Source organism: Sylvia atricapilla, chromosome 27 (assembly GCF_009819655.1).
Source record: "Sylvia atricapilla isolate bSylAtr1 chromosome 27, bSylAtr1.pri, whole genome shotgun sequence".
Lineage (NCBI taxonomy): Eukaryota > Metazoa > Chordata > Aves > Passeriformes > Sylviidae > Sylvia > Sylvia atricapilla.
In genome coordinates this window covers 2,063,263-2,082,543 of record NC_089166.1, presented here as the reverse complement: position 1 = coordinate 2,082,543, position 19,281 = coordinate 2,063,263, and the positions used below count along the sequence as shown (strand labels likewise).

The 19,281-nt window shown below is 57.8% G+C and overlaps 4 protein-coding genes across 10 annotated transcripts; 2 read left to right on the top strand and 2 right to left on the bottom strand.

Moving 5' to 3' along the window:
- Window positions 1–135: 135 nt before the first annotated feature.
- PTGES3L (prostaglandin E synthase 3 like) lies at window positions 136–2,362 on the top strand. 2 transcript variants are annotated; one of them, XM_066336807.1, is made up of 7 exons: window positions 136–276; window positions 603–716; window positions 843–909; window positions 1,200–1,298; window positions 1,665–1,754; window positions 1,859–1,912; window positions 2,142–2,362. In XM_066336807.1, exons 1-7 carry the CDS (start codon window positions 269–271, stop codon window positions 2,148–2,150), a joined length of 441 nt encoding a protein of 146 aa, XP_066192904.1. In that variant the 5' UTR covers window positions 136–268; the 3' UTR covers window positions 2,151–2,362. The 2 variants fall into 2 exon arrangements, with proteins under 2 accessions (XP_066192904.1, XP_066192903.1); XM_066336806.1 differs by lacking the exon at window positions 136–276 and having other exon boundaries at window positions 586–716.
- Window positions 2,363–2,444: 82 nt separating this feature from the next.
- On the top strand, window positions 2,445–8,585 carry AARSD1 (alanyl-tRNA synthetase domain containing 1). 3 transcript variants are annotated; one of them, XR_010745459.1, is made up of 14 exons: window positions 2,445–2,576; window positions 2,650–2,772; window positions 2,840–2,999; window positions 3,422–3,479; window positions 3,834–3,990; window positions 4,078–4,194; window positions 4,867–4,997; window positions 5,171–5,237; window positions 5,420–5,511; window positions 5,978–6,032; window positions 6,593–6,687; window positions 6,827–6,977; window positions 7,546–7,615; window positions 8,373–8,585. XR_010745459.1 is itself a non-coding variant. In XM_066336783.1 (12 exons), the coding sequence occupies exons 1-12, from the start codon at window positions 2,538–2,540 to the stop codon at window positions 6,960–6,962; spliced, it is 1,230 nt and encodes a 409-aa protein (XP_066192880.1). In that variant the 5' UTR covers window positions 2,446–2,537; the 3' UTR covers window positions 6,963–7,050. The 3 variants fall into 3 exon arrangements, 1 of the variants encoding a protein (XP_066192880.1); XR_010745458.1 differs by having other exon boundaries at window positions 7,542–7,615; XM_066336783.1 differs by lacking the exons at window positions 7,546–7,615; window positions 8,373–8,585 and having other exon boundaries at window positions 2,446–2,576; window positions 6,827–7,050.
- Window positions 8,504–14,063, bottom strand: G6PC1 (glucose-6-phosphatase catalytic subunit 1). The gene is made up of 5 exons (XM_066336785.1): window positions 11,171–14,063; window positions 10,426–10,535; window positions 9,990–10,098; window positions 9,690–9,805; window positions 8,504–9,590 (listed from the first exon to the last, which is right to left on the bottom strand). The coding sequence occupies exons 1-5, from the start codon at window positions 11,398–11,400 to the stop codon at window positions 9,079–9,081; spliced, it is 1,077 nt and encodes a 358-aa protein (XP_066192882.1). The 5' UTR covers window positions 11,401–14,063; the 3' UTR covers window positions 8,504–9,078.
- A 409-nt stretch (window positions 14,064–14,472) lies between these two features.
- Window positions 14,473–19,194, bottom strand: LOC136372246 (amine oxidase [copper-containing] 3-like). Of its 4 annotated transcripts, none has more exons than XM_066336771.1 (5): window positions 18,423–18,542; window positions 16,777–18,266; window positions 16,393–16,678; window positions 15,533–15,662; window positions 14,473–15,386 (listed from the first exon to the last, which is right to left on the bottom strand). In XM_066336771.1, exons 2-5 carry the CDS (start codon window positions 18,167–18,169, stop codon window positions 15,084–15,086), a joined length of 2,112 nt encoding a protein of 703 aa, XP_066192868.1. In that variant the 5' UTR covers window positions 18,170–18,266; window positions 18,423–18,542; the 3' UTR covers window positions 14,473–15,083. The 4 variants fall into 4 exon arrangements, 3 of the variants coding, with proteins under 3 accessions (XP_066192868.1, XP_066192867.1, XP_066192866.1); XM_066336770.1 differs by having other exon boundaries at window positions 16,777–18,303; window positions 18,423–18,523; XM_066336769.1 differs by having other exon boundaries at window positions 16,777–19,194.
- Between the last annotated feature and the right edge of the window lie 87 nt (window positions 19,195–19,281).

Here is a 19,281-nt window from a genome sequence, read left to right as displayed (position 1 = left end):
CCGGGCGGAGTGTGGGCGGGGCCTGGCGGAGTGTGGGCGGGGCCGGGCGGAGTGTGGGCGGGGGCCGGTCCGTGGGCGGGGCCGTGGGCGGGGCGGGGCCAGCGCGCCCCCTCGCGGCGCGGCGCGGCGGCGGCCCCGGGGGCGCGCACCGGGGGCCGGGGGGCGGTGACGGGGCCGCGGGTTGGCTGTCCCGGCCCGGTCAGCCCGGACCCGCGCCAGGCAGCCGCGCCCCCGGCTCGAAATAGCGCGGGGCGGGGTCGGCACCGCCATGGCGAGGTGAGCACGGCCAGACGGGACAGGCCCATATAGGGTGCCCGGTGCCCGGCCGAGGCACCACCCGACAGGACCCTCCGACCAGGAGCAGCGGGGAGCGGCGCCGGGCCAGGCAGAGGGCAGAGGGCGACCAGGGGCGTGTGGGGCGGGAGAGGGGAGCGTAACGGGCCAGCGTCCACGGCCCACCGCCCGCTCGGTACCCGCCCGGCTCCCACTGCCCGTCCCGGGGCTCGGCCCGGCACAGCCCGTGTCCGGGGCCCCCTCCTCGCCCCGTGCTGGGCAGCGGGGAATACCCCCTGGTGATACCCGCTGATGTCCTCTCCCCCAAGGCAACCCGCGAAGACGCTGTGGTACGACCGGCCGCGGTACGTGTACCTGGAGTTCTGTGTCGAGGACAGCACGGACGTGAAGGTCGTCATCGAGGACCACCGGCTGGTGTTCAGGTGAGCTGCCGCTGCCCTGCCGACCGACATGGCCCTGCTCTGGGGGTGTCCCGGGAGGACTCTGTGGCAGGACAGCACCCCGGCCTCAGCTCTCTCCTAAGCCCGGTTGTTACAATGTTTTGGCAGTTGCAAAAATGCAGACGGTGTGGAGTTCTACAATGAGATCGACCTGTACGCCAGGGTCAACTCCAAGGTGAGGTTTCCTGCCAACAAACTGTTCTGTGACAGCTTCTGTCAGACTCAAGTGAGAGCCAATCTGAGCAGTCTTGAGCAATGATGAATGATGAAACACTGCCTAGCCTGAGAGTTTCAGTGGGGTGAACCTGAGAGCCCCAGCCCTGGGGCTGATACTCGCGGTGCTGCCTTGAGCCAGAAACTACCTGTCTCTGTGGTTCTGTGACCCCGCAGCCTGATCAGGGCTGAGCTTTAACTGTGTGCAGAGAGGAGCCTGGCAGACACTAGAGCACCCCTGATCTCTTGCAGGACTCACGGGAGAAACGCTCTGACCGCTCTATCACGTGCTTTATGAGGAAGTGGAAGGAGAAAGTGGCCTGGCCACGCATCACCAAGGAGAACATCAAGGTGTGTGTGGTGCCTGGTGCCTCAGCGCGTGTGCTGTCCCCACTCAGCACCTCGTGGCTCCTAGGAACCAGCCTGCCCCAGGACAGACACAGGGGTCCCCACAAGGGCCATCAAGACAGAGCTCTCAAAAAGCCCATCCTTAAAATCACCACTAGTCCACAGGGTTCTGCTCTCCAGGAAAGATGTGCCATCCCTTTTCCTTGACACACTCAGGATCAGGACTGTTGCCTGCAGGCAAAGGGACGCTCCTGCTTCCTGCCCCTCCCCAGTCTGACAAGGCCCCATCCCTGTGCAGGAGCTGCCTTTGGGCTGTGAGTCTCTGCTGTTCTGCTCCCCCATCTCAGGGGATGCTCTTTGTGCCCACAGCCAGCCTGGCTCTCCGTGGACTTTGACAACTGGCGAGACTGGGAAGGGGACGAGGAGGTGGAGAGGGCCATGGTGGAACAGTATGCAGAGGTGAGCTGGGCCACCAGCCTCAAAATCCTGGGGCACATCGTATGGGTGTGTGGGATGGAGGGACGCCAGGCATTTGGGGATGCAGCCGTGTATTTCCCATCCAGATGCTGGAGAAGGTGACAGAAAAAGGTCCCCCACCAGCCATGGATGACCTTGATGTAAGTACCACCTGCCAGCTGCTTCCTGATGCCCTGCCCAGCACAACTCAGCCTCAGCCTTCCGCCGGCACCGGGACACCGGCAGCACCTCCTGCTGCACCCCTCGGGCAGCCTGTCCTGGAGCCAGCGTGGAAAAGCTCCCCGGGACAACCGGCTGGCGCCAGCTGCTGCCACCGGGGCCGGCCCGGCGCCGGCCCGGTCCCTGGCACCTCGCTCCTCCCTCCCGCAGGATGACTGACGCCCGGGGGCCGGGGCCGCAGGAGGCCCAGCCGGTGCAGCGGTAGCACGCACCGAGGAGCAGCGCGGGCAGCGATCTCCGATGACGCCGGGCCGCCTCAGCCCGTGCTACGCCGCGGGCAGCGCTCCCGACGCTGGGCGGCGGACGCGGTCCGGTCTCCCGTAGCCGGTTTCCCTCGCGGGGCACGGGGCAATAAAACGTGAAGTGCCGCAGCCGTGTGCCGTGCGCTCGGGTCGCCGCCGCGGCACCGGGAGCCGCTCACCGGCCCCGGCAGCGCGCGCCGCCGGCGGGAGCGCGCCCGCGTCACCGAGCGGGGCCCCGCCCACTCACGGCCGCCACAGCGGGTCCGTGCGCGGCCGCCCTCGGCGCCAGGCCCCAACCGCCGGGATGGTGTTCCGGTGCCAGCGGGACAGCTGGGCCCGGCAGGTAGCGGCGGGCCGGGGCCGGGGCGCGGGGCAGGCCCGGGCGGGCCCTCACGGCTCCACCGTCTCTGTCTCAGTTCACCACCAGGGTGGTGTCGTGCCGGGCGGCGGAGCTGCGGCCCGAGGGCGGCGGGGAGCCGGTGCGCGGGTTCCAGGTGGTGCTGGAGGACACCATCCTCTTCCCCGAGGGCGGCGGGCAGGTACGGGCTGCGCCGGGCTGGGCTGGGCCGGGTCGGGGCCGGCGGCACTGACGTCCCGTGTCCGCAGCCGGATGATCGCGGCCTCATCGGGGACGTGCCGGTGCTGAGGGTGACCCGGCGGGGCTCCGAGGCCGTGCATTTCGTGCCGGCCGCGCTGGAACCGGGCGCTGAAGTGCTGCTGTCGCTGGACTGGGAGCGCCGCTTCGACCACATGCAGCAGCATTCAGGTCCGTGCCGGTACCGGGGGGCGCCCGGTAACACCCCGCGGGGGTACCGATGGGGCAGGGGGCGGTCAGCGCCCGGCGTGTCCCCACCCTGGTCAGGGCAGGGAGAAACCCGACAGCTCTGTGTGCACAGTGTGTTCCCGGGACTGCGGAGGGCAGCAGGTGCCTCTCTGCGAGTTCTCCTTGGCCTGTAAACAAACACCAGGAACGGCTTTGGAAGGGAAAGTTCAAGCTGCTTTGCAGTGTGTGCTGAAGTGCTGCCGGGAGCCGGCGAGGCCAGAGCTGTCTCCTTGCTGCTCCCGAGCACTGGCAGGAGCCTTTCAGCACCCAGCGCTCACCTGCTGTAGAGAACATCAACAGGAAAGACGTGGTCTGACTGAAAATACCAGTGGTGCTCAGAGCTAGTTCTTGCACGTCTCTTCCAGGACAGCATCTCATCAGTGCCGTTGCAGAGCAGATGTTTGGATTCAAGACAACTTCATGGTGAGCAGGATAAAGGTTCCTTTTGACCCCAGTGTTGTCTTGTTTGGCACGTGCCACGGTGCTAGCCTGTACGGAGCCTGAACACTGAAACACCAAAGGCAATTTGGATGTTTCACTCGAGCTCAGATGTTGTGGAAGAGGTGACTGACTTAGAGAGAAGCTGTACAAAGTGTTTGCTCTGTCTTGTCTTCCTTAACTGTTTGGTTTCCATCTGGTGCTTTGAACATAACAGGGAGAGGAGTGGAATCTGTTTACTTTCAGTCACCACATTCCCAGCAGTGACATACTGGTGCTGTACAAAGGGATCTCTCAGCTGGTCTCAGCTACAGCAGCAGATGTTCCTCCTTGGCACAGGGAGCTGGGCCATCAGAGAAGTGTCATTGAGCTGGACACCCCCCTGGTGACAGCAGAGCAGGTCGAGGCCCTGGAGAAGAGCGTTAATGAGAAAATCCGGGACAGGGTCCCTGTCACAGTGAGGGAACTGGCTGCAGATGACCCTGAAGTTGAAACAGTGAGTGATGGGAGAGAACTGGTAGGATTTGTGGAACCAAAATAACTGAGCACAGATGTCACCTTTGTCACTCTTGTCCTCTGCCAGGTGAGGAGCCGGGGGCTACCCGATGACCATGTGGGGCCAGTGAGAGTGGTGGACATCAAAGGCATCGACTCCAACCTGTGCTGTGGGACTCACGTCAGCAACCTGAGTGACCTCCAGGTGTGTGGCTGCAGCTGGGCTTCTTCGGGGTGCCACACTCCACATGAATTACAGCCAGAGTCTGTGGGATCCACAGGCTGCTCAGGACTGGGCTGATGGGGAAGGGGGGTGGCAGCAGCCCCAGGCTGAGGGAGCCCCAGGAGGGTCACACATGCGCTGGGCACCTCAGGTGCTTTTGTTTCCTTCTTGCAGAACTCAGCCCTGTGTGTGCAGCAGTTACGTTTTTGCACTGCCAGGGGTGTTGTCCATCTTCTCTCTGCTTAAAGCTCTGATATTTTTGAGTGTTCATAGTGGATGAGAAATCTTCTGTGCAAGAAAATGGTGATAAAATGCTAGACCTGCCTTTAAGTATTTGTACTTTCTCATCATTGGATGGAGTCCGTTTCCCAGCAGAGACATCCAGATGCCCTGTAGAGTGCATCCCATGACTAGAAAATTGCATAAATTTCACTGTACCACCATCCCTTTTTTTTTTTTTTTTTGGGTTTTTTGGTTGTTGTTGTTGTTGTTTTTTGTTTGGTTGGGTTTTTTTTTGACCTTATGGCTGATTTTAATCCATTTATTTTCACTAGCAGAGAGTCAAAATTTACCACAAGGCATAATCTGGCAGGAACTGACCCCCTATGTGAATTACCAAAATGCTGTTTTGACCAGGTTGATTTTCTCTTTAAGGTTATTAAACTCCTTGGCATGGAAAAAGGGAAAAAGAACAAGACCAACTTGGTTTTCTTGGCGGGAAACAGAGTGCTGAAGTCAATTGAACAAAGTCACAGTACTGAGAAGGCTCTAACCTCCCTGCTCAAGTAATACCCTTTCCACTTCTGTTATTTCATCTTCACTCTTCCTCCTGAGAGATACCACATAAGCCTCAGGGTACATGTTGTGGGGCTGTGTATGATGTTGCCTTTTTTGCTCCTTTAGGAAATCTTTCCTTTGTCCTTCAGAGCAGTGACCCAAAGTCTTCCATTTCTTTCAGAAATGGACCAGGTGAGCATGTAGAGGCTGTGAAGAGACTACAGAGCTCTGTGAAACTGCTCCAGAAGGTACAAGAATAGCTGGGAAAAGTGGGTTGTTGCCATTTCCTGTAGGCCTTTAGTTGTGGTAGCTGGGAGTCAAATCTTTGGCTTGTTTTTGTGGATATTATGAAAAGTACTCAAACCTCTGGGAACACAGCTGTGTTCTGACTTCTCCAGCTGCAGTACAGTTCATTTGCTTTTCTTTTTAGAATAACCTGAACCTGCTTAGAGACATTGCTGTTTTGATAGCCCGGGACTTCAAGAGCAAACCTGCTCCAAAGCGGCTGTTTGTATTGCACAGGTATGGGGGAGCTCAGGGAAGAGGGGCCAGTAGTACCTCACACATTTTATGGCAGTTGGATCTCTCACACCTGTGCAGCTTGTTTTCTCAAGGAAGGATGTAAACAAAGTAAATAGAATATTAAACTGCCTTGGACTGCTGTGAAGTTGTGTAATTAAAGGAATCTGTTCATAATTCAGTTGCTGAATTCTTCTGGTTTTGTAGCTGAGAAATTACTGCGTCCATCTAATTCCCTCTGCACTTGATATTTTCAAATAAAACCAGGGAGCTCTATTTCTTAAAGATAACACTTACATAATTCCTAATAGGTCAACAGGAGTGGCCAGCAAGGATTTGTATATATAGACAAATAAGAGCAAGAGACCAAAGTCCCTGCTCAGGCACTTTGTTTCTGATTGAGATTTTGTGCTGTAGAGTGGGGTTTTGCTTCTTTCTGAAGTGGTTTTTTTTTTATCCATCCATACAGGAAAGAGGGTGATTCTGAATTTATGAACATCATTGCTAATGAGATCGGGACAGAGGTGAGTCACTGATGGAGACTAAACTGACACCACTGGTTTTTCACCCCAGTTATACACGGACAGGGGCTGGCCAGGCTGCTGTTCCTGCCACAGTCATGATCTGCAGATCTGGTTCTTTTGACAGGTAGCTGAGGTTACCTGTCCTCAGCAGCCTCAGTCTGTAGGGCAGTCCTCAACAGTGGGAACTCAGAGCACTGGGGAAGAGCCTTAGTCCCCAGGAGCTGTACAGAACCTCACTGGCTGAAATAGGTTAGGATAAGATTAGGTAGGAGTAGAATAGAAAGAACAGAGGGTTTCAATCACAATTGCCTAGTTCAACTGCCAACTTTATCCTTTTAATTTGGGATACCCCAAATTAAATTGTTCTATTCTAACAGCACATGACTGGGCACAAAAGGCTCAGATGCCACTTCCCTTTTACTTCTTTCAAGCAGTCTCAGTAATGCACATAGACTTCTGGCTTGTCAGTTTGCTGTTTGTGTCCTGTGGCCAGTGTCTGTCCTCTTCCTGGATGAGGAGGACCCAGATTTATCTGGAGCAAGGCCCATCTCTGTCCACAGGAAACCCTGCTATTCCTGACCGTGGGAGATGAAAAAGAAGCAGGACTCTTCCTTCTGGCTGGACCTGTTGAAGCAGTTGAAAATTTAGGTCCCAGGTAACACGTTTTGTGATTTGTGTAACTCGAGTAAGAACTCTGATGCTGCAGACTGGGCAGCTGCACAGTGTGATCCAGCAGGGATCCGTGTGTGCTGTCTGGAGCAGGTTGGGCTCCAGCTGAGCTGTTGTTGCTGCAGGGTGGCAGAGCTGCTGGCTGGGAAAGGAGCTGGGAAGCGCGGCCGCTTCCAGGGCAAGGCAGCCAAGATGAGCCGGCGAGGAGAAGTGCAAGCTCTGCTCCAGGAATTCATCAGCCATCAAAACCCTGAAGCATGAGAAACAATTGTCACAGTAGGTTTGTCTTCCCCTTTGTTTGCATAGGCTCCACTAGCTTTTCTACCAGAGAATAAAGACCTGAACCCAACAGCTGGTGTGCACATGCTCTGTGTGGGCTGGTTTGGTGCTCACAGGAGTGGGGAGGGGATCTGCCATCAGCACTTTGCTGCAAGGGCTCATTTCTCAAGACAAGTGGTACATAGATTAAAGTAGTCCTTAGTTAACTTCTTTGTAGGGTTCCTAAACCCAGAAGGGGCCTCCTGCTGGCAGTGCTTTAGGGCATTTTGCTTTGGGCCAGTTGCTGAGGATGAGCTGCTTGGCACAAATGCTCAAGCAAGAGGCAGCTGGTCCCCCCTGACACCTTGGGCTGGGAAAGGGCAGAGAGCAGCTGGAAAGGAGAACAGGTCCCCCACAGGTAGGAGAGCATTCCCCACCATGTACTAAGGCCCTCCCATTGGTGGGAGTTGTTAGTGGTCATATTTTGACCATCAGTAGTTTCTCAGGCTGATGGAGCTGTAAACTCCCTCGGGATCAGGCAGAGCTGTCCCGGTGTTCCCTCAGCTCAGCTTTCCTGCCCAGGCAGGCCCTGGAGCTGCTGCAGTCTCCTCTGGAGGAACTAAAGGGCGCTGTGGAGCCACAACGGGGCACAACAGGTAATTTGAGAATTTACCCTTCTCCTTCTTGCTAGGAATGGCACGATGTGTTTTCTCCAGATATTGGTAGTAAACAGAAACAGAATAAAAGAAACCTCCATTCTTAGGAAGTTTATCTGTCATGAACAAGGGGATGGGAGCAGCCCCAGCAGATCAGGTTCCCACCTATGGCTGCTGTGACTGCTGCATGGGCACAGCCTTGGCTGAACTGTTGGGGTGGCATCAGGGGCCACCACTGAGGCCTGGAGCTGGCTGTGGGGTCAGAGCTGCCCAGGCTGGTGCTTTGGGAGTGATCCTACATGTGCAGAGTCTGGCTGCACCTCCCTATCTATTTGGAGCTATGTCAGACTGAGTGAGGATGTTCAGGCTGTACAGCCTGAACACCTTGGAGGGCAGCAGGTTGAGCCCACAGGACTTCCTGCTGCAGAGTGAGCACTGGGCTGGGGTACTGAGGTGGGAAGGCATGGTCCCAAACCACAGCCAAGTGCCAGTTTGGTTCCCAACACCCTGGGGGCTCAGCACAGCCCCAACTGAGCCAGCTGATCCCAAAGCTGAGCTTGTTACTGTAAGCAGTGAGGTGACACAAGTTTGTCCCTGTTCCTGGCACAAAGTGCACCCAGAAACCTTGGTTAAATAGCACAAAAAGCAGCTCATTGCCCCCACTGTGCTGTCAGTGTTCAACTGCACCTCAGGGCAAAAGGTGAAGACCCAGGGCACTAGGCAGTGCCCTTCTCCATGGCTTGAACATGTCCTGCAGGTGTTGAGGGTCTTCAGCATGCAGGAGAAATGTCCTTCCTCTACCATCTGCAAGCCATGCCACAACCCTGCATCCAGGAGCTGATCCCCCATCCCATGGTTTTGGCCAGCAGGACACTCAAACTCACCAGCTAAACAAACTTTAGCTTTAATAAAATAACCTCCCATGCACAACCTCACCCCATGTCACATGTGCACAGATACATGTTTTACACATGTGCACTCATGGGTCTGTGTGCACCCCACACTGCACAGAGGTGAACACCCAACGTCCCAGGGCTGGGGGGGTCCCTCACACTGGCACTTTTATCTCCATGTCACAATGTCTGCCCATTCCTGCCGCAGAGCTGCCTCTTCAGCAGACCCCAGACGTGCTGAGGTGAGAACCCTGCTCCCAGTGGTGCTGTCCCCAGCCCTGCAGCACGGAGGTGGCCTGTCCCCACAAGCTGCAAGGGAGTGCAGGACCTCCCGCTGCTGCTGCTGGGTCCTGGGCAGGTGACCCCCTCACCTGTGGGTGCAGAAGGGACAGCAGGGGAGTCGTGGGCATGCAGGGCTCTCTGTGCCAGCAGCACCACGGGCTCAGCCTCCATGCTCTGCTCCCCATGCAGAATCAGCCTGTGCAGGTTCAGCAGGAAGCAAACAGTGGCTGAGGTGCACCCAGGGCCTGGTAGCTGCCCCTGAGGCCAGGGCTGGGGTGTCTGCCTGCCTTAGGCAGCCTTTTTGTCCTGTGTGGCCAGGAGCTGGGAGAGGCAGTAGGGGATGAGGCCGACAGTAGCCAGGGGCACGGCTGCACTCTTGCAGAAGGAGAGGGCGTAGAAGAGCAGCTGCACGTGGGAGGGGGGCTTGAAGGAATCGAAGACGTGGAGGATGAGGAGGGAGGCAGCGATGCAGCCCAGGCGGAAGGGCAGCTGCTGGCCCTGCTTCAACCTGGAGCTCTCCTGGTACATGTGAGAGTTGAGGGCCAGCCCCAGCCCAAAGAGGATGCCCAGGTTACGGAGGAGGCTGGCAAAGGGCGTGGTGTCAATGTGGACCCACTCAGGGCGGCTGCACCACTTCTGTGCCTTCTCCAGAGTCCAGAGCAGGTCCACGCCGAATGTCCACAGCAGCAGGTAGAAACCCAGGGTGAAGCTGAAGAGGAAGATGGTGATGCCCAGGTACCGATGGAAGCTGGCATGGTAGATGCACTGGACGTGTTGGAAAGTCTTGGCCACAGCCATTCCTGCCAGGAACAAAGTGGGAGCACCGGTTAGTGCTGCAGAGACTGCAGTCCAGCACAGTGGTGCTGCAGGGAAGGGGATGAAGGGTCTGATACACTTACCTGAGAAAACCCCTGCAATCACCTGGTGGGGGAAGTGAGCAGCAATGAAGACTCGGGACATGCAGACACAGACCTGAACTGCCCAGAACCCAATCCAAAGCACTATCCACAGCACCCTGTGAGGGACAGGTGGCCATGTGAGTGCCAGGGCCAGCTTGCACTGCCCATGGCACTGCCATCACATACTCCAAACAATGCCTGGCTGCCTGCTGAGCCTGTCCCCGTGCAGACCCTACCTGGGGTGCAGCAGCCCAGCTGTTAGCCTCTGCCTAGCACGGGTGGTTTTGGCACACAGCTTACCAGTATTTGAGTGTCTTTGACTGTTTCTCTCCCCCGGCAGCAGAGAGGAGGGCCGTCACCATGATGTAGTACACGCCTGCTGCACCCATGGCATGGCCAGATGGGCTCCCTGGGCAAGAAGAGAGACCCAGGTCAGACTCTGCAGGGGCCAGAACTAAGCACAGGCAAGGGTTTGTGCTGAACCACCACAGCTTCACCAAGGGTCGAGGTCTGCTCTGTGCAGGGGGTGCCCTGCCTCCTTCCCCTGAAGGCAGTCCTCAGGAGCACAGCAGTAAGGGTCCTCTCTTCAGAGCTGTCCAGGGGCATGTTCTGCCTGCAGGCTGCCAGCCACAGCCCTGGCCAGGCCAGCACCCCCCTCCTTGCATGTGCAGGTCACCATGGGCAAGCACCCCTTGTCCCTGGCTGCAAACCCCTCCCATGGCTTGGGGAACCCTACCTGGGCCAGTCTCACAGGTGAGTGGGAACTGCTGGATCTCTGGTGCAGAGTTGTTGCCATAATAGTCTGTGTCAAGGACCCACCAGTATGGCCTCTCCCCAAACAGGATCCTGAAAAGAAAAGGGAAGGGATCTGAGGAGGTCCTGTGCACAGCTGCAGCTTTAGATCTGTCCTGGGAGATGGAAGAAGGACCCACAAGTGGCCCAGGGCATCCTGACAGACACAACACCCAGCTGATTTCTTGGTTCTGACAGCTGACACTGCCTGTCCATGTCCCCATCCCCAGCCCTGAGAGGGAAGAGCAAGAACCTCCTGCAACCAAGTCAATATGACCTCTTGTGGTGAGGGGCTCTGTGAAGGACCCCCCACTCAGCACCTCAGTCCTGCAGAGCTCCATGTCCAGGGCTGACAGTTGCTCTGGTCTCTCTGCCATCCCCCCATGAACCACCACTGGAGCATGGCAAGGATGCCCAGGAGCATGGAGTAGGTGCATGGAGCAGAGGGCAGGACCACAGCCCTGCCTGATGGGAAGCTCTGTTTGCAGGAGGCTCCATCTCTGCTTGGCCCTGGGAAGGGAGGAGCTGTTGCTGCATGGCTTGGGAAGGAGTGACCATTGTCACTGCCCAGCTGGAGCTAAACTCTGCTCTTGGTTCTGCTCCAGCACTGGGGCTGAGAGCACCCCTCTGGCCCGTGTTAGTCTAGTTGTGCCAGCACACGGTGGGAGTGTTGGCTCGGGGCCACTCACCATTTGAAGACGAGGTTGAGCCAGTCTCCAATTACAGCCACCCAGATGAGCCTGATGCCCACTGCTTCACTGAAGTGGAACCAGATGGGGAAGAGGACAAAAAAAGCATTCCTGAGATCAGCAGCATAAGAGATGAAGAGGAACCAGTCCTGGGAGCCCTGGAAGCGCTGCTGCAGCCAGTGTGTTGTCCTGATGCCCAGGTCGTGCAGGAGGTTCATGTTGGCCTCCATCCTCCCCTGCTGCCGCTGCCCTCGGCGTGGCTCTGCCTGTCCTGTTCTCCACTGTGCCACTGGGGTTTTATACTCTGCAGGGTCTTGTTTGCAGGGGGTAGGTCACTGTCCCAGCACTGATCTTTGGACCCAAAACCACTCTTTGCAAAGGTACATTACCAGGGGGTTGTAACAAACATGTTTGGAACAATTTACGTCAAAGGGGGAAAACGGCTTGAGGGCACGTGGAGTGCAGGGTGTTCCAACCCCAGCCCCATCCCCTGCCCCACACCATCCCCTCGTGCAGGGGCATCCTGCAGCCCTGACTCCTCCAGCTCTCCAATTCAACAGTTCAGCTGCTCTGACTGAACAGCAGCCCTTGCTCCATTATCCCACACTCTGTGGGTGACGGTCCTGCAGAGCTCCACATCGAGGGTTCACAATTGCTCTGGTCTCTCTGCCATCCCCCCCTGAACCACCACTGGAGCATGCCAAGGATGCCCAGGAGCATGGAGTGGGTGCATGGAGCAGAGGGCGGACTGCCCACCCCTCTCCTCATTTGCCAGCTTAATTTAAACTGACTTTGCATAATGGGAGACTTTCAAAGCCGTTCCTGGAGGTCCCTGCAGTCCCAGACAGCCAGGCCTGGGATGCTCCTTGCTGCCAGCCATATTCTGATCTCTAGTGGCGGGCTAAAGGATCTTTGCAAACAGGGGTGACACCTCTCCTCCCAGTACTGCTCCACTGGGTTAATCCCTCCTGCCCCACCAGACCCCGGCTGTGGGTACAGAGCCAAACACACAACTCATCCTGCAGTGCCCACGGCCATCCCCTCCACCCCAGCTGCACTCTGCTGTCCCTGGTAGCAGTGCTGCCACTGCAGCTTTATCATCCACAGCTGCCGGTGCATGGACACACAGCCCTGCAGCAGCAGCACAGCGTGCCTAGCCAGCACCCAGCCAGCTGAACAGGCAGCGAGGCATTAATGATCAACAGCCAGTGAAATGCATCACTTATCTCCCTCCTGAGAAAATTCATGTCAAGATCCTTGAACCTCTGCCCTGTGGTGTTTGTGTCTGTGAGAGCTGTGTCCAGTACTGGGCCCTGCTGACAAACAGCAGGAGTTACAGGCCCCTTCCTGCCCCTCTGCCCACGCAGAGCCCAGGGAAACCCAGGGTCTGACAGGCAAAACACCAGCAAACCTTGCTCCCTGGGATATGAGCATGGATGGCCTGTGAGAAAAGCAGGCAAAGGCCACAGACTCAGCCTTGCTGCAGGCATGTCCTATCCAGCCTGGCCTTGCTGCACCAGAGGAAGGTGGTCCTAGACCCTGGACTAAGCTCCTGACCTGCAAAACATGCCAACAAAACAGAAATCTGCACAGAAACAGAATTATTCTTGCAAAACAAATTCCCCAACCGCTCGTTCCAGGGTCCTCAGCTGAGTGTAGCTTTGGCCAGTGTGAAGGAATGCAACACACTTGGCTTCTGTTCCAAAAATATTTTGAAACCGTCAGCAATAAATCCTTCACAGGAAATTTCACAGCGGAAAACAGGGCAAAAGGTGTTGGGGGGTGGGGAATAGCACTCCAGTCCTCTAGGAAAAATTCACTGCAGGAAAACTGGGGCCACAGTGGGGAGAGGCAAGAAGCAGGATGGAAGCAGGATAGAAGTAGTCACCTCCTCCCTTCCAGCACGGAGGACAGAGTGGCTCAGCCCAGTGCCCTGTGCAGTGCCAGGGGCACATGCCACTGCTCAGGGCAGTGCCAGGGTCCACACGGTCCCAGCACTGCTCCCTACCCTGCCCTGTGCATAAACCCCCAGTCCCAAAGTCACTGTGTGGACCTGGGAAGGGCAGGGAAGGAGAAGGAGCTGCCTGGGCACTGCAGGGCTCTGCAGCCTGGCTGCTCTGGCCATTGCTCAGCTCATCCCCTGCACTGTGCAGCCCTGCCAGCAGCACTGCTGCGGATGTGCACTGTAAACCAGCTGGCTGGCTCTCCCAGGGAAGGAGTGGGGCCAGGCTGGGGGAACCCAACTTCTTCCTGTGCACACTAAGCCCAGGATCAGCTGGCAGCCCAGGAGCTGTGTCACTACAGTGGCAGCAGCTGGCTCTGGGACTTGGTTTGCCCATGATTCCCAAGGCTCCTGATGCAGCTCTGGCCAGTGCAGCACCAATGGGTGATGTAACGTGCCACATGCAGTGCCAGGGTTTGGTCCAGAATGTTCCCAGACAGCTGCAAGGTGCAAGGGGCAGGTGTGCTGTGTGGTCACTGAGTCCGTGCACGAGCAGAGTCCAGGCAGCACCAGCACGTGGGCACGGGGTGGTGGGCAGGGAGCCAGCTGGACACGACCTTCCTCTCACACAAGGCCTGGCAGGAGCCTCTGGGCACAGCCCCTGCTGTCACCCCCAGGACATCCAGGGACCACTGAGCCACGGCCTGAGCTGCCCTCTCCTCCCACCAGCTGTCCTGTGTGCTGCAGCAAACTGAGCTGGCTCCCAGGGGCAAGGCCACAGCCATTAGGGCTCCTCAAGCCCCTCACAGCACATTCTGGATAGATCCATCCACTACAGCAAGGGCTCAGAGGGGATGGATCCCCACCATGGCCCCAGAAACACTCTGGTGAGTGCTTGGCATCTGTAGCCCTGTGCCAGGGCTGGCACTGGCCTCACCAGGCTCCTTGGTGTCCCCATGCAAGCCTGGCACAGTGGGGATGGGCTCTGGGGGATCCTGCAGCCCAGAGCTGCGCATGCAGTTAGGGGTGTAGAGTCAAGGGTCCCCACACAGGGGGGCTGAGCAGCCGGGCCCAGAACTGATTAACACAGCTCAGAACAATTGTTAAACATTAACTCCCTTGTTTGCTGCATATTCCCTGGCAGGAGGCTCCTGCCAGCCCCGGGGTCCAGGAGCATTGCCAGGACACACTCAGAGCCGTGCTGGGCGCTGTGCCGGGCACTGGGGCAGCCCCACAGCCCTTAGACCCCTTAGCTGAGCCAGGGCCATCCCTCACAGGGCATCAGCTCCCACAGCATCAGCAGTGCTGGGGCTGGCCCCGGCCACAGGAGACAGAGCAGCATCCATGAGCCACACCAGTCTGTCAGGAAAAGCACTGCAGTGCCTGTTTATTGGAACAGCCCGGGCAGTGCCCACCCACGGGCTCAGCCCTGGGCTCCTCCAACAGCTCCCAGCCAGCCCAGTGCAGCCCCTCTGTCTGCAGAGCTGCAGCAGCCAGAGCCTGGCAGTGCCTGGGCACAGTGACCTCGATGCTGTTAGTGCCTGGGGAGGATGTTTTGGGAACCCTGTGGCAGGTCCACAGCAGCACCACACCACTCACTCCCACTGCTGTGGGCAAAACCTCAGGTGGAGCACAGCTCCAAGGGCAGCTGCAGCTTTGTGCTGTGTCCAGCACTGTCCCCCTGTGTGCAGAGATGATGGGAAGGTGGTGGAAGCCCCATTCCAGGGGAGGGGAGTTGCTGTGGGCACCCCACAGTACACAGGGTGACATCCAGGATGAAACAGAAAAATCACTCCCAGGGGCTGTTTTTCAAAGGCTTTGGGTCCTTTAGCAGTGCTGAAACAAGAACTGAGCTTCTCCCCAAACCTGACCCTGAGCACGTGGCAGCCTGGGCAGGGGGAGGGCAGGTCCTGGTGTGGGACAGAGACCCTCTGGGTGCCCACCCGAGAGCCAGCAGCAGCCCCTGGCCCATCAGAGCCCACCAAGAGGCTGCGCCAGGCTGAGGTTGAGGAAGCCCCCAAAGTGGAAGGAAGGCAGGTGGGGGGCACAGGTGGTGGCAGAGGACAGGCAGGCAAGGGGGTTAGCCCCACATGCCCCAACATCCTGTTCACTGCTGAAGTAGACACTGTCAGATGAATCCACAGACGGGTCCTCGTTGAAGTAGTTGTAGGGCCTCAGGAAAAAGCCAACACCATTCCCCACAGTCACTGTGTTGGGGATGTCTTCAGCATGAGGGACGTGCAGGAACCCCACGGTGATCCAGGCAACCAAGTCCTGGGAGAAGAGGAATGAGGCATCTGTCAGGCTGAGCAGGACTCTGCCAGCCTGGGTCTGGGGCAGGCGCAGCTTCTGTCCAGGCCAGGAGCCAGGATGGCCCCCACAAGGTTCAGCTTCTCTCCATCCCAGAGACCCCAACTTACCTTGTTGGTGATGGTCTCGTTGTTGATGAAGTCAGCAAAGGTGACAGTGGGTGTCCAGGGGTCATTCTGGTTGTAGACACTGGTGCTGGTGGGCTCCTTCTCCTTCCTCTGGGTGACAGCCAGCTGGTACCTGCCAGCACAAGGGTCAGAGGGGCTTGTCCCTGCCAGCACAGGGATCAGAGGGGCTTGTCCCTGCCAGCCCGGGCCAGGACAGCTATGGCATTGCCAGCTGGGATGCACTGGCACACTGGGGCTGGTTGCATCCCTGGTCTGCCTTGGGGTGGAGAGGGAAAGGGCTGGGAGGGCAGTAAAGGGCAGCAGCCCCAGCATCTTTGAGTTTTGCAGGGGATCCCTTGCTGCCTGTGGATTTTCCAGCGTTGCTGGGAAACAGGAATGGAGCCAGGTGGAAACGCTGCCACTCAATGCCCAACACATTCCCTTAAGCCACTTCTCCCCCACACAGAGTTCCCCAACATGAGCTCCATCAGTTCACCCTGGCAGTGGGACTGGTCTGTGCTTACCCCAAGCATTTTCCAAAAGGCATTCTGTCCTCATGGGAAGACATCACAACCTGACCATGCCAGTGCTTCCCTTAGGAATTTGTTCTGCAACCTACTTACCCTCAAAGGGAAAAACACATGGGGTTGCTCTAAATTAGTCTGACGTGGGGTCAGATTCCTGCCTGTGAACTGCCATAAGCAGATGTTATTGAGCAACATCCCAAGGAGATTTCAGAGCCAAAAGCTATGCATGTTTGCTGTTTAACCCTTCCCTGCAGCCTGCTGCAGGTCTGCTCGGGTCTGACAGCCTCCCTCCACCAGGAGCAGAAGCAGCTGAGGCTCCACAGCCCTGGCACCCACCTGCCCCAGCTGATGGAGCGTTCCATGGAGCTGTTGGTGGGCAGGTGCTTCCCAGCAAAGCTGATGATCTGGATCCTGTAGCTGCGTGGGTGCTCCCACTTGTTGGGATTATGGCTGACAAAGGAGAGGTAGCGGGGCATGGGGCCATTGAGAGGGAATGCTGCCTCATCCTCCCTCTCCAGCCTTTTCCTGCGGAGATATGGCCGCTCAATGGTGTTCTGTCTGCTCCAGGGATCTTTGACAAACTCATACTCCATATCCTGGGTCTCCAGGGAGTTCAGCTGCCCTGTGAAGCAGAAGAGAAAACCCTCTCAAGGTCTTCACCCCAGGCAGAGCCTTAGGCCACAGTAAACCACAGCCATGCACAGATGTGGCCAGACCTACCGTCAACATCCAAGTCCACCTTGTAGTGGATGTGGTGGAGGTGCATCGTCCCCAGCGTGTGGGGCCCAACCCTGTTGCCATAATCAGTGCCTCGGCCATGGAAGAAGGAGGAGCTGATGTAGCCAGTGGCATGCACCCGGACCTCCATAGCCCCGTTGGCGTGGAACATGAAGTCCCAGATGTAGTCATAGTTAATGAGCGTGGAGATGGTACGGATGACCAGCGTGTTTTTCCGCAGCCCGCCGTAGTAAAAGGACTGTGAGTCAGAGAAGTGGCGCCGCAGAGGGAGGGCAGAATCATGCTCAAAAATGCAGAGTGACTTTTGGTTGGTTTTGGGAGTATCTGACTCAGCCAGGTAGTGCCGGTCCACGTAGGTGGCTGTGTAGGGGCAGTCCAGGCCCTGGACCAGCTCGTAGGCAAACCTGCCCATGCCAAAGCTGCCGTCGAGGTAGCGGGTAGACATGCCCCCAGGGCAGTTGGAGCCATACAGGGCTAAGGCTTCCTGTAGGCTCAGCTCATAGACAATCCTCTCCCCACGGTACCTGATGTCAAAGAGGCGCGGGCCAGTGTTGGGGTTCATGCCAAAGGCGATGCTCCAGCCCTGGAAGGTGACACGGTTGTTCCTGACGCTGTAGCGGGGACCCTGGGGCTCAAACTGCAGCGGGCCCGGGGACCCAGGCGGGCTCCGGGGCTTCATTGAGCCCAGCACTGCATCAGCCCGGGGCTGCTGGAGTCTGACAACCTCCACTGCACCGGCCACAAACTCCTGTTCCAGATCCCCTGTACTGGTAAAGTACCGGCCGTTGTAGAAGACTTGGCGCAGCTGCCACCGGGAGACGTGGAGGTCCCCATGGTCCACCAGCACCTCCAGCCCCACTGGAGACAGGTAGTATCCAGTGCCAGCCACATTGTGGAAAAGGACAAACCAGGTCACGCGGTCACCGGACTTGAAGCCCCGTGGGGCTGTGGTGAGGGTGACCAGGTTGGTCCCGTCAGACTCACAGCATGCAGTGAGGAACTGCGGAGCCTTTTTCAGCTCCCTGTGGATGAGAGCGTTGATATCCGTGTACTCCCTGCTGGTGACAGGTCTGCGGTGGTAGGGCACCTTCCCCCCATACTTGTGCACCGTCACGTCTCGGTGGTACGCCGGCGCCGGCAGCGGCCCCACCACGTACTCGGTGATGTTGGGCTCTGGCTGGTTCCCAAAGTACAGCACAGCCAGGGCCTCTCGGGCGGGACGCGCCCCGCCGCCGTCCAGGAACCGCAGCACCTCTGCCTTGGCGGGGACCTGCACATCCACAGAGGCGATGCAGTTGTCCGAGGGCTTGGCACGGGACGCCTCCACCAGCGGCACCCCGAGGTGTCCCTGCAGGTACCGCACCACCTGGGACATCTCCTCAGCTGTCAGGTCAGCAAACACCAGGCTCTGGTCATCCTCAACGTCCTCCTGCTCCGGGGGCAGGTGCTGGCAGGTCCTGGGGGTCCTTTCTCTGGTCAGCAACACGCAGACCAAAGCGAATATTGTGGCTAAGGCCAGACCAAGGAGGATGAGCACCGTTTTCAGGCTCATGCCTGCGGGGGCACTGAGCGCTCCTGCAGTCTGGCAGGACAAGTTTCCAGCTGTGGAATCCTCCCAGCAAACTCACCAGAACAAGGGGCTGGGCTGGCTCAGGTTTATTCCTCCCCTGTTTCCTCAGCAGGAACAGCCCAGAGGAACTCGCAGGGAGAGTGCAAGGGGATGTTCTCATACATTGCCAGGATTTGCTGGGAACCATAAAAGGCAACTTTGCTCTGCTTCCCTAGAGGGTCATAATTTCAAGTAAACTCTATGTACATCTGTCCTTCCTCTCTGCCCCAGATCCTACACTGCAGAGTTTGGAGAGGATGGATCGAGTTATTTAGGGGAAATAAGCACATCTCGCTTCTCCTCCTACTCTTAACCCCACAGATGCTGAGCAGGCAGCAGTGGCTGTAGAGATAAACCTTCCCTGTGCAGAGCAGTGCTAAACACAGCACCACTGCCCCATCCTGACACAGCCCAGCCATCCACCAAGCAGCACTGCCTGCTGCTGCCAACATCCCCATTGTCCTGCAGCCAGGAAGGAGGGGACAGCTCTTTGTCACCTTGCAAAGATGCCCACTGATCCTGAATTGCATGGTAGCACAGATGGAGCTGTGAGGAGAGGAACAGGGGCACCAGAGCCCAACCAGCATCCTGGCAAGGAGGCAGTGGCTCTGGCCATGCTGCATCACCAGCAGCCATGAGACCCCTTCCTGCAAGGTCCTGTCTGGTTCCCTCCCTTGTGCCCAGCACTGAGGGACTGAGAGCCACAACTCACCCAGTTCTGGCCATGACCCAGCCTCCCCACAAGGGCCACAGGGCTGTGTGCCAATGACCACCTCAGTCCACACCCCTGAGCCCTGGGACATGCCCCAGTTTGTCCCTGCTGGACATCCCTGTGCCCTGAACAGCCAGAACACAGCCAGAGCCACACACTGCTGGGC